This window comes from Capronia coronata (assembly GCF_000585585.1).
Source record: "Capronia coronata CBS 617.96 chromosome Unknown acBCG-supercont1.3, whole genome shotgun sequence".
Taxonomy (NCBI): Eukaryota; Fungi; Ascomycota; class Eurotiomycetes; order Chaetothyriales; family Herpotrichiellaceae; genus Capronia; species Capronia coronata.
This window is the reverse complement of record NW_006912895.1, coordinates 956,046-968,444: the sequence shown is the minus strand read 5'-3', so window position 1 is coordinate 968,444 and position 12,399 is coordinate 956,046. Positions and strand designations below refer to the sequence as shown.

The following is a 12,399-nucleotide window of genomic DNA, read 5'->3' as shown; positions in this document are numbered from 1 at the left end:
TCAAGTTGGAGGTGCAAGTTAGACAGCGACTAACTGTGTTCGTCTTAACTCCTTAGCGCTGTGTCTGTTAGTGAATTAGTCTGCCTGTCACGAAAAGTTCATGTCTAACACCTCCAAGACGTTTTCCTTTTCTCTCTTCTCTTCTTTCCCTTTTCCTACAAGGTCTCCGCGTTCAAAGGATCGCATTTCAAAGCTTACGCACATCAGAGGACAGCTTCTGTCTTCTGCACACCCTCGATGCTTTCTCTTCTCTGATGGAGAGAAAGCCAGCTTTGGGAGAAAGTCCCCGGACCACCCTACCCTTGAGACGAGAGTCTCGAGGAACGTTAGGACCTGCCGAAAGGCGCCGCCATAAAAGCATTTTCACTGCGGCTCTCAATTCTTTTCTCTGCCTCCCGCTCTCCTCCACAGACCCTATCCTGCCGCACTCCGACCTCATCGTCGCCTGTACTCCGTGCAGGTCCCCGATCTGTTGTCCCATGCTCGAAAGCCGATGGGCGTCTGGATGGATGAAGATACGAGTCCGTCCCTCGGGTTTCGGCTAGACGCTCTGACGTGGATGGCTGGGACTTGGTCGTGGCGATCTGCCGGAAGAGAGGGTGAGGGTTTTGACACTGGGAGTCGGGTTCAGGGTAGTGCGTCTTGGAGGGTCCAAGAGTCGAATCTATCTGGAGGTTGCGCAATTCGTCACATGCACATAGTTATGCGATTGCTCGCGCCCGCGCACTTTCTGCTTCCTTGCTTCGGTGGGGAAGGAGAAGCTGCTGCTGCTGCTGCCGAGTAACTCGACGGGGCTTATTCTTGAGGCGCGGAGCACCACTACATTCTTTTTGGGTCTGTAGCTTATGGCAAAGCGGCGGCTGAACTCTCCAGGGAGCTAGGCTTGCAGATGTCCTTTCGAAGGGACTAGACCCCGTCTATGGTGAGGAGCTCAATATGGAAACCCCCAAGAAAAAAGAAACAAGAAAAGAAGACGGGCATGCATACCAGCATCGTCCAGAAGAAGCATTTTGGGGAGAAGCGCAACAGAGAACAAGATCGAGGGCGTTGTGGTTTCAAGTGATGACATTCCAATCAATAGAGTCAAGCACTTAGACCTCCATGACCTCGAAATGAGCATGGCTGGTCAGTGACGAGAAATGATTGCATATCTCTGATGAAGCAGACACAAGCCCTCCTTCTTGCTGTTGTCGAGGGAGTCTACCTTTTGGTGAAGAATATGAAGAGTGTGCACACAGGAGCTATGCCATGTCGCTTCTCATCATGACCATATGATTATCGTTCTGTTTTCCAGCTCTCTCGTCTTCATCTATTCTTTTCCTCCGCCGGCACTGGCACTGGCACTCTGGCCTTTTGTTTCTCCACGCCCGCGCCCATTTTCGTCCCACGCACGTATTGTACCATGTAGACCGCCACCTCCCAGACCAAAGCGATGACCGTTCCGCAAGCGACGCTCCAGACATTGATGCTGACCCCGCCGTACGGACACCTGGGAAACCCGAGCACCCATTCAATATACCAAGGGAACCAGCCGCGCGGATAAGTAAAGACCGGCGTCTTCGCATGCCAGAACTGCAACGCGAACCGCAGCCCGCTCGTACATGTCCACCGGATCGCCGTGGCTTTGGTATCGAAGGACGCTCGAGATGATGACACGGCGGCCGCTAAATGGAAATAATTGTATGTCAGTTTCTGCTGCTCACTTGTGTTTTGCCATATAGGAAGACTAGTCTCTGCTGTCTGAGTCGCAAGCTTTGCTCCTCTGTCTCTCTCTTTCCTCTTCTTACCTTGTTTATCATACAGTTCCAGAGCTTTGTCATGCTGCCTCCGCAGTTTCGCCCATTTCGAGAACTCGTCCTGCGCACTGACTGCGTTCATCTCTCTCTTCAGGCGCACCACTTCACGGCGCAGGCGGATCTGTTCTTGGATGGCACGCGACGATCCGAACGGTAGGCTGCAGTAGATTTGCCATAACTTTTCGTTACGAAATACACGAGACAACGTTAGCAAACCAGAACAAGAACGAAAAAGGAGGGGCTGAAACACAGGGATTCCTCCATAGGTGCTGCGCTGCGATGCGCTGCAATGCAGTGGCAAACAAAGACGTACCAGGTCGTTGATGGGTTTGGATCCGATTGTCAAGACGAGGTGGCAGAATAGCTGGATGATGAAGACGGTGACGAGGAGGGAGACCATGATGGCGAGGAAACTCTGGAGGGTGTCGACAACGAGAAGATCATGGAGGTTGTTTCTTCTGTTGCAAGTGGTAAGATAGAGAATAGTAGGCCGTTCAGTCAAAGGGGTTCAAGATATAAGGTATGTTGTTCTGGCCTCGAGTTGAGGACCTACTACGCACTGCAGGCCGCTGAACACAAAAACCGCTGCAAAACGCAGTGAGGGCAGTTGTCACACTTTTGACCTTGCATGTACTTTGTGTGAGTCAGTAATGACGTCACAGTGCTTCGAGCTGACTCGATGGTAAAGTGTTACTGACTGCTCACAGCACTGCAATATTAATACATACCTGACTGAGGCTCTACAGTGAGATTCTTGATGGATGAAGTCGCTCTACATGTCGTGCGGGATTCTACTGAAACCGTCGAACAAATCCATACCATCTGACTCGGTAAATTGACTTGTACGTACATTTACGCGCCCGGGAAGGTACCTAAGGGAAGAAACAACAATGGACATTCTACAACCTTAGCACTGACGGGACCAGACTGGTTGTGTAGGAGAAACATGTACAGGAAAGGCGGCCGGACACTGCGCGACCAGCTCGTCTCTCGTGCCCAGTGTTCAATTTGGAATAGATGTCCTATGGATCTGCTGTTCGGGCACGTACCAGACGCCCACGCTGAAGAGGCAGATACCCTAAACTGGCGACCTACAATAAGAGGTCTCCATTGCCGGCCACGCCTGCTTGAGGATGGTAAATCTGCTGCGGCGCACTCTGGCTGACCACATACGCATTACCAGCCACGCCACCCGCAGTAGGACTGGTGAGAATGTCGCCACCGCTGTTGTCGCTCAGGCTCAAATTCTTGAAGTATTCATCTGCTGCCTCGATTGCAGACTGATGGCCTGCGACCGGCGTGCCACCTGGCGTCGTGACCGCATTCATCAGCGACGGATACGCCAGGTTCATGCCAGGAGACCCGAGTGCACGGTTGAGATCCTCTTTCTTGCGCTGCAGCGCAGGCGAGTCTTGCAGTCGACGAGGCCGCGCGGCGCGGAACACCTGCTGCACGGGCTTCAAATAGATGGTCGCGAGCGTGCCAATGCCGAGACAGAGTTCTTCCAGTGTCACGGGGTCAAGCTTCTCGCTCTCCGCTGTGATAGGTGGCTTGGGGCCCATGACAACCTTCTTAGCCGTCACCGGGTCGGTGGACAAGAGGCGCCAGTACATGAATCCTCGATCGCGGAGGTCTGGGTCGTCCGTCTCTTCGGTGCACCATTTGAGGACTCCAGGCACGATGGACGAGCCTTTAGTGGGCCGGTGCAGGAAGAGCTTGACCGTGGCGGTCAACAGGGCCAGTTGGACCTCGATCGGCTCCTCGTGAAATGTGGAGAGGTAGTCCTGAAGCAGGGCATCGGCATTATCAATCCGATCTGCGTATTCTCCAATGATCCAGATGATGGCTGCTTTCGCTTCTGGCTCGTCGAGCTCGTCGATCTGCCCGATGACGGTGGAGATGATGGATTCGTATTGGTTGGGATATTTCCGGAAAATGTTCTTGATGACCACAGTCGCTTCTTGCACGATGTACGGAATCTTCGCATTCACAAGCTCGAGGAGCGTGTCGATGCATTGCCGAGCTGCCGACTCGATCTTGATCGCCAGTTTTCCGATCGCACGGACAGCTTTCCGCACAAATTGGACGTCGATCTCGGTCGCATATTCTCGTAGCTCGTTGAGCACCACCGCGATATTGCTCTTGTTCGCCAGCATGAAAATCAGCTCGAGTTTCGTGACTTTCACATATATGGGGTCGTTGTATTTGCAGAAAAAAACCCGGATGTCGTTCTGGAGAGCCTCGGGGCGCTGCTGCAGGATTAGAATGGCATTTCTTAAAGCGAGATATTGAATCTCCGGTGGCTTGGACAGAAGCGTGATCAGTGGCGGCGACAACTTCCGCGACAGTTCCTCCACCTTCCTTTGATCCGAGATGTAGTTCATCAAATACATCATGACGCGGATGCAGGTCAGCACGACGGCGGAGTTGGAATGCGCAAGTCGGGAGGCTATGCGCTCCGCCAACAAAAGTGCTTCTCCTGAATCTTGAGGGACGTAGGAGGTCAGAGCTTCAAGGACATATGTCTGTGACCACTCATTGCAGTCCGGGAGAATGGAGACGATCTTGGACGCGCTCGCATAGTCGATTGTCAATTTGATGTTTTCGTTTCTCTCCCAGATATCTTGCAACGATGCGAGTGCACTTGCAACCACCGTCGGATTGTCGTCCTTCAGCATCCTGTTGAGCCTATCAATGAGATCTGACACTTCAATCAGACGTTTATCATGGTCGTAGACTTTGGCGACCGTGAACGCGGCCGTCTTCCTCACGTATGGATCTTGATCTACCATCAACCTCTTCAACGGTTCGATGGTGCCCTCGACGAACTCTCGGACATGAATATATGACAATGTCCGTAATGCGAGTGCACGAATCAAAGGGTTTGAATCTTGCATATCCTACAGAATTAGTGAATCCTCAGAGCACGAAGAAGAGGATTTCTCACCTCCTGCAAGACAGGCAAGGCTCGGAGCGCAATATCGGGCTTTAAGCGGGCGTAGTGCTGAAGGTAAAGGAAGCACCTAGACGTTGTTCAGTGGCAGACATCAACTAGATTGAGCTCCTGACGTACATTTTCTTGATCTCGAGCACTGGAATCTGCATACAGGCTATAATGTCGGGGAACAGTGCAACCATATCGTTGTTGCTCATCGTCATGTTGGCGACAATCTTTTTCAGAGCGTTCTTCTTCGCCGCATGGTTCTTGTCTTTCTTTCCCGGGTTGGTCAGTTCTTGCCGCAATTCGGCCACTTTCCCCTGTTCATCGATGTAAGCATGGAGTCCAAAGCATTTAGAACAGTCATCAGCAGTGACCAACGGGTATCTATTATGGGCATGATTCTGGTCTAAGATTGTGCCGCCCCGCTTGAGAAGCCACTTCTTGAGATACGGCGTTGTCCCGAAGAGCTCTCGTGTAAGAGCAAGGGGAAGGTGGTTCAGGCCCGGGAGATGAAAGACTGTAGAGGTACCCGAATCGAGGAAAAGGATGATAACATAACACATGGAACTTACCCGAGCGAAAAGTTTTGCGTCTCCATGCCCGGAAGACATGTTCGGGGATGTGTTGAGTCAAGTCAACAACAATATGTATCCTGGGTCGTAGTGGGCTCGTGGCGATGGCCGGGGTTGTCGGATGGAGAGGACTCGACACTCAGTCACAGGTTGTTCAACAACGTTGGCAGTGTTGGATTCATCCTGATCGCTCTGACAGGATCAAAGACATCCACGGGTGTTCAAGAGGTAGCAAATGAATATGTCAAGAGGTGTATCTCTTATGGCGGAAACAAGTATGAAGCAGGCCGCGACAACATCGCAAATTGTAGGTCGGAATAGGAGTTGTATCTGCTGACTAAGGTACTATGGCCCGGGTGTATGATGTTCCGTCCCCGAAGTCACCACCCAACCACCTCTATTGTACCTATCGTACTAGTGATCGTGGACTGCGGTGTAACTCCAGCGAGGTGTTTCTACTCTCTAGATACGAGAGACGGACAATCAACGAATCGTCACTCCATCATCCCAACGATACTTTACAACAAGATGGTCGCTCCATCGCCAAAATGGGTTGCTGAACTGAACAATGGTCTCCCCGCCAAACCGAAAAATGCAAGCAGCATCCCCGACCCGCCCGGTCTTTCTGCCGCGAAGTCGATTACGGGGAAACAGGTTGGTCATACCCATAGTCTGAGGACGACGTGTACTGACCAGACAAAGAAATCACAAGTCGCAGGCAGGAAAGTGCCAACTACAGAAGAGACCGAGACCTTGAAACTCAAGAAAGCGTGGGAGGTTGCCCTTGCGCCTGCGAAGCAGGTGCCGATGCAGGCTATCATGGCATATATGTCTGGCAATTCGCTCCAAATATTCTCCATCATGATGGTCTTCATGCTGTGAGTCGCCTGGTCTGAAGCCCTGTGCACCTCCAGTACTGACTAAAAGCAGTTTCAAGAATCCCATCCAAGCTATCTCGCAGACCAACATGGCCTTTTCCAGGTTCGAAAGCCCAGGCACTCGTTCGCAAATGCTGGGAATCAAGGCAGCTTACATACTGATGCAATGCCTCCTACTTGGTCTGGGTGTCTACAAAGTGAACAGCATGGGCTTATTGCCGACAACGAGAAGTGACTGGTTGGCTTGGGAATATGAGAGACAGCCTCTGGAAAGAGCATATTTTGCATTTGGTCAATGATATGGGATAGATTCCAAACTTCCCAATTACCAGCCGTCTGCATCTGTCCATCTTAATTTCAATAGAGACATATCAGGATAACTGGTGCTCATCGTGCCATCATTGCCTCCAAGAGTTGCCCGCATGGAGGGAACCAAGGCAGAAATTAGCCGTTGGACGGGTTACGACTTCTTCGCCGTCCTAGCTCTTGTTCGGTGCTCGAGATCCAGTCATTGAAGGCTTGGAAGGACGGATATTCCGTGGGTGGTGTCCTTCAACTGTATCGTCCTGCGACTGAGGCCTCGGAGCTTTCGGAATGGCGTCGCTGAACTTTTCGACAATGGCAACCGGTTCGGGATCTCCGGCAACATTGTGCTCACCGCGTTCGAGCGCGAGTTCTTGCATTTTACTAGCCAGGCCTTCGTCGGCGCTCTTGGAAAGGGAGAGGGCCTGCAGACGTCAGCTGTGTCGTGGTAGACTCACGCCACAAAACAGGATGGACGATGTGCTGGGAAGAGGGATCTTGCGTGATGCCGGACAACCCTTAGGTGGCAATACTTACATGGAATGAGTCGGACAGACTTTCTGGATTGAACTCCTCTAGCAATCTGATATCAACGGCTTTGATTTCTCGAAGCCAGGCTGGCTCTGTTCCCAGCTGACCTCGAATAAACATTGTCCTGTCCCGACAAGATCTCGAGCACCATTTTTCCAACTCGGCCTTATCGACAAGAGCAAACTCCTTTCCTCCCTTTCTGTTCCAGACCTTCTGGCCGTTATGTGCCAACTTCTGGTTTGGCTTCGGACACAAAGCATAGCCGCAGCGATTGTCTACATTTCGTTCATAGATCAGATCGTCGAGATCTGAAGCTTGAAAAAGACCCAGGCATTCTTTAAATAACGATGCATCAGAGGCTTGCGGGCGTGCCGGGTCAGCATCTGGCTTCGATGGCAAGTCAAAAGCCTCGACTACGAGGTCTGCGATTCGAGCTTGTAGTTTCTTTCTTGCCTCGATATCCAAGGCATGTGTGAGGGCTGTGGCACGAATGCGGCTTTCGGCGTCATCCTTCGGCGTCTTGTCTGCCATCACCTGCCATTCGCAAGGCTCTCGTTGTGAGGAATCTCACCGCCGTGGTAGAAAGGGAGGCAGTTGCGAGTAGAGTAACCGTCAGTCAAATCTTGCCAGCTTCGAGTTGCGATCGATTTCGGGACCGAAGGCGAGAGAAATACTATTTTGTAGCAAGTGACAGATAAACTGCCACTGTGCTGCCCCACGTCGACTGCGCGCCGTCAATGCTACTACTACTACAACACCCCTAACGCCCGCGGCACCGTAGCCAGCTCCGCCCAACTCTGTCCCTCTCTCTTCACTCTTTCATTCAAGGAAACCTCCTCTTATAGATTCGGGTTTCCTGGAGGCTTACGATTACTTGCTACCTAAGGGCCCTCTTTTTGCGGTATTACGCTCACCTTGGCACAGTCTTCCGCGTAAGGTGGCGCAGATACTGCGTCACCGCTGGGTTGAGTAAGATCAATTGACCTTCAACTTGCCAGTACCACACCGCATAGATCTCCCTAGCGATCGAAGTTTTGTCGTCAACCAACATGCCTACACCACCCTTCAAGGTCAAGGCGGTCTTCGAATACAAGTCCGAGGAGCCGGATGATCTGAACTTCGAGAATGGCCAGATAATCACTGTGACGGCCGAGGAAGATGCGGAGTGGTACGCCGGGGAATACGTGAATGCCGCTGGGGAGAAACTGGAAGGCATATTTCCGAAGAATTTCGTCGAGAAATACGAACCGGCCATTCCTTCACGGCCAGCGCGAGCACCGAGACGTGCGCCGGTTGTTCCAGAAGCCTCCGATCAGGCCCAAGAGCTTCCAGTGTCGCAGCCTGCCCCTCCGCTCAACGAGCACACTGAAGGTCCTCAGCCCGCCGAGTCTACGGAAGGCCACAGTCAAGAGGGAACAGAGACGAACAAGGAGAAAGAGACGCTCTCTAGAGAGGACGGGGGCGCGGTGGCAGCTGTGAGCAGACAGGCAGAACCCGAGAGCGCGGCGCCTCATTCCCCAGCATCAGGCTCCAAGGCTCCCCCTCCCGTTGCAGAGAAGCCAGTGTCGAGTTCGTTCAGAGATCGGATCGCTGCATTCAACAAGCCCGCTGCTGCGCCAATAACCCCATACAAGCCAGCCGGGAGTTCGCCTTCCGGGTTTATCAAGAAGCCCTTCGTTGCTCCTCCGCCTAGCAGAAATGCCTATGTTCCTCCGCCGAGGGATGCTCCTGTCTCAAAATCAACCCAGCGTGAGGAGGATCCGAGTCATGCTGAGGCGGAACAGAGGGAGGCCCTCGATGTTCCCAGTCCTCAACAAGATACCCAGGCGGACGATCAACCCAAGCCGCAAAGCCTGAAAGACAGGATAGCTCTACTACAAAAGCAGCAACTTGAACAAGCTGCCCGGAATGCTGAAAAGAAGGAGAAGCCAAAGAAGCCGCTGAAAAGACGGGTGGAACCCACAGAGTCTGCCGAACAAACCCCACAAGCAGAAGCAGCCCTCTTGAAAACTGAGACCAACGAGACGGTCGGACGCTCATCTGCGGATTTTGAAGAGCAGCATCAAGACTTGACACATGAACCTCCGCCTCGCCGTCCATCTAATCTGGCCAGCCTCACACCGCAACCCCAGCCGTTGCGTGAGTTGGTGAGTGATACCAACGATGCCGATGATTCAGGAGCTGCAGATGAGGAAGATGCTCCGGAGACCTCTACTGAAGAAGAAAGACCAAGATCCCAGGGCGCTGGTCAACCTCCATCAGAGGTCGCCCAGCATGACTCCGTCCTGGATGAACCTGAGGCTGCAAACGAAGATGAAGGGGAAGACGATGCGGATGAGGATGAAGATCCCGAGATCCGCCGCAGACGTGAACTCAGAGACCGCATGGCCAAGATGAGCGGAGGTATGGGGATGATGGGCATGTTTGGGAGTCCAGGTCCCATGGGGCATCCAGGAGCCGGCAGGAAACCCAAGCCGGCAGACTCCAACAGGCAAACCACGGACCCGCATGACCAGGAAGACCCCCAAGAGAGAGCTGCACCGGTGCGCATGATGGCATTACCAGGTCTGTCAAGCGTTGGACCAAAGCGGCCTGAAGAGCCTGCCGCGGCGGACGACAGTGAGGAGGACGAGACCGCGGAGCCCACACCTCAAGGAATTGGGCCTCAATCGGAAGCAGACGACTATGTTTCCCGACCACCGCAGCGGCGTTCCACGGAACGCGCTGCTCCGCCACCACTACCTCAAGGTACGTCGGTAACTTAACACCCGGGTGAGAAAGACATACTGAGCATGTACAGACCGAGCGCCTCCTCCTGCGCCGCCGCGCGACACAGGTGCTGCACCACCACCTCCACCACCTGGCCCAAGAGCTGTGCCTCCATCACCTCAATCGCCCACGTGTATGTAGCATTCGAAGTTCTCATCGAGCATTTGACTGATTTTACCAGCCCGACCACCGCCGCCGATCCCTACAGGAGGGCTGTCAGCCCCAGGGGAGTCATCCGATGGCGAAGATGAGGATGGCCAAGGCACTACCGTGGACAGTGTTCCAGAAAAGTCTACCGGTCCTGAACCCCCGACCAGCCCTTCCGGTCTTCCGCCTCCTCCGCCAACGAGGGTACCAGAGCCTCCCAGACTGGAGATTGGTGAATCCGCCAATCATCCCGCAGGTGAGAAGCGAACCAGTCGCCCTCCGCCTCCGATCCCAATAAGCCCAACAAACGCATCTCCTCTATCTAGAGCTCCTCCACCTCCGCCACCGGGACTACCTCCTGGCCGCCGATCAACAAGCGACTCACGACCATTTACAACAGTTCAGCCACAGAGCGCCGATGCCAGTGACGAGGACGAGGTTACGGAGTATGACGGAGATTATGACACCGACATTGCTTCAAGCGCAAAACACAAGGATGCCTTGAAATCTCATAACAGAGAGTCGAGTCTGGATGAGGGAATGCTTACGGACGATGCGACAAAACCACCAAAGAGCCCGCCCGTCCGGGCCGCGCCTCCATTGCCTCCGGTTGCTGCACACCGCGATGTTCCTCCTCCACCCCCTCCTCAGCCCGCCCCAAAAGCGAAAAAGTCCCTTGACGCTCCTCGCTCCGCCCCTCCACCAATCCCTGGCCCGAGAGGGGACGATGACGATGACTACGACCCGTACAGATATTCTGCACCTCAACACGCCCCTCCATCTACCCATAGCAAGGGTCAGTACACACCATTGCTGCAATCGCCGAAAGAGGAGCTTGAAGAGGACGACATGTATGGTGCTACACCTGTGCAAAGTTCCATACCGCCTCCACCGGCCGATAGAAACCCTCCTCCTCCACCACCGCCGCCAGCCGAAAGAGGTGATTATTTGTCGACTATGCCCCAGGCTGCGCCTCCACCGCCGGCAATATCACCACGCCAATCTTTAGATGCGAAAAGATCTGCCCCCGGCTCTCGCCGTTCGGTGGACCAGTCGAGGGCCAGTATTGAGCAAGGCTTCATCGCTCATGATATTGACTTAGGAAGGGATTCGATGTGGTGGGCCCAAGAGAACATCCCTCCACCGTCTTTGCAGGGTAGATCCGACATTCTGTATGAGATGGAGACTACTTCTTCATCCAAGCGTGGTGGTAGAACGACCATTTCGCGAGACATCTACGTCTTGTACATGGACTATTCCCAGACAACCATCAACGCTAGTTTCGATGCGGCAGATCCATCCCACGCTACACTGGAGCAAAATCACGAGCGGCCACCGCAGCCGCCACGGCGCGACCAGCTCGAAGCGGCATCGAGCCAGTATGGCGCGCAGATAGCTAGGGCCGCAGGGGCCCGCCTTGGTGCCACCGTTGGCGACGGTTCCCCTCGATCTCTGGTCCTTGAACTGCTCCGACCACATCCTACAGCCCTACTGCCAGTTGGCACAAGAGCTTATGGCGCTCTCGTATATGCCAACTTGGGCAACGCCTCGACGCAGCAATACGATGAAATTCGACCTGGTGACATTGTGACTTTCCGGAATGCAAGGTTCTCTGGGCATAAAGGGGGCCTGCACGCCAAGTATAGCGTTGACGTGGGCAAACCGGAACATGTTGCTGTGGTGATTGACTGGGACGGGACGAAGAAGAAGATCCGGGCGTGGGAACAAGGCCGGGATTTGGAGAAGGGAAAGCGATCCAAGGTCAGGGAGGAGAGCTTCAAGGTTGGAGACTTGAGGAGTGGGGAGGTGATGGTCTGGAGAGTAATGCCCAGGACTTGGGTTGGTTGGGATAGCGGCAAGTCGTGATGCACAGGTCCTGGTTATTTCTGATATCCTTCCCCAATGGGTATGGGAGCAGCATGCTTCAAGAAGACAAAGAGCACGATACATTTCCCCTAGAGTGCCCGAATGGAGCTACTGCCCTGGAAGAGATCCTCACACTGTCTGGCGTGCCATGCAAGTACATCGTTTTCGGAAGGTTGTGTAGACGTGTTAAAGTGCAATCTCCTCGATATGGCCATCCCATGTGGGTGAATGAAGAGTAGCTGACAAACTAGTACGCAGCACCTAAACCGGCGATAGGGGCTGTATAGGTCTGGACACAGCTGTTGAACACACCTCTAGAACTTTGGATACTGATAGTAGGCGTCGAGTTAAGCGTCTCGATCGATGAAGGCTGAGGGTTGAGAGCGATCGTAGACGAGGCTGCAAAAAGACACCCCGTGCTTAGGGCGGCATGACTTCCACATAGCAGCAGTGCCGCGGCAGCCACTTGGCGGGCGCCGCTATATCCATCGTTTGACTCCCGCCGCCGCCGCCGCCGCCATCTACCTATATAAGTGTGTGACGACAATTACTTGTCGAGGACGCCATTAATCTTGGACGTAAGAGGCCTACTACGT

At 53.7% G+C, this 12,399-nt stretch overlaps 5 protein-coding genes across 5 annotated transcripts; 2 read left to right on the top strand and 3 right to left on the bottom strand.

Annotated features, from left to right (window-relative positions):
- Positions 1–1,305: 1,305 nt before the first annotated feature.
- On the bottom strand, positions 1,306–2,196 carry A1O1_03651 (uncharacterized protein; the record flags this gene model as incomplete). The annotated part of the gene is made up of 3 exons (XM_007724552.1): positions 1,306–1,664; positions 1,788–1,974; positions 2,110–2,196. The coding sequence occupies 3 exons, from the start codon at positions 2,194–2,196 to the stop codon at positions 1,306–1,308; spliced, it is 633 nt and encodes a 210-aa protein (XP_007722742.1).
- A 691-nt stretch (positions 2,197–2,887) lies between these two features.
- On the bottom strand, positions 2,888–5,348 carry A1O1_03650 (uncharacterized protein; the record flags this gene model as incomplete). The annotated part of the gene is made up of 3 exons (XM_007724551.1): positions 2,888–4,696; positions 4,744–4,819; positions 4,870–5,348. The coding sequence occupies 3 exons, from the start codon at positions 5,346–5,348 to the stop codon at positions 2,888–2,890; spliced, it is 2,364 nt and encodes a 787-aa protein (XP_007722741.1).
- Positions 5,349–5,837: 489 nt separating this feature from the next.
- Positions 5,838–6,486, top strand: A1O1_03649 (uncharacterized protein; the record flags this gene model as incomplete). Its single annotated transcript, XM_007724550.1, has 2 exons — positions 5,838–6,187; positions 6,240–6,486. 2 exons carry the CDS (start codon positions 5,838–5,840, stop codon positions 6,484–6,486), a joined length of 597 nt encoding a protein of 198 aa, XP_007722740.1.
- Positions 6,487–6,666: 180 nt separating this feature from the next.
- Positions 6,667–7,552, bottom strand: A1O1_03648 (uncharacterized protein; the record flags this gene model as incomplete). The annotated part of the gene is made up of 2 exons (XM_007724549.1): positions 6,667–6,915; positions 7,028–7,552. 2 exons carry the CDS (start codon positions 7,550–7,552, stop codon positions 6,667–6,669), a joined length of 774 nt encoding a protein of 257 aa, XP_007722739.1.
- Positions 7,553–8,070: 518 nt separating this feature from the next.
- Positions 8,071–11,803, top strand: A1O1_03647 (uncharacterized protein; the record flags this gene model as incomplete). Its single annotated transcript, XM_007724548.1, has 3 exons — positions 8,071–9,769; positions 9,822–9,923; positions 9,972–11,803. 3 exons carry the CDS (start codon positions 8,071–8,073, stop codon positions 11,801–11,803), a joined length of 3,633 nt encoding a protein of 1,210 aa, XP_007722738.1.
- Between the last annotated feature and the right edge of the window lie 596 nt (positions 11,804–12,399).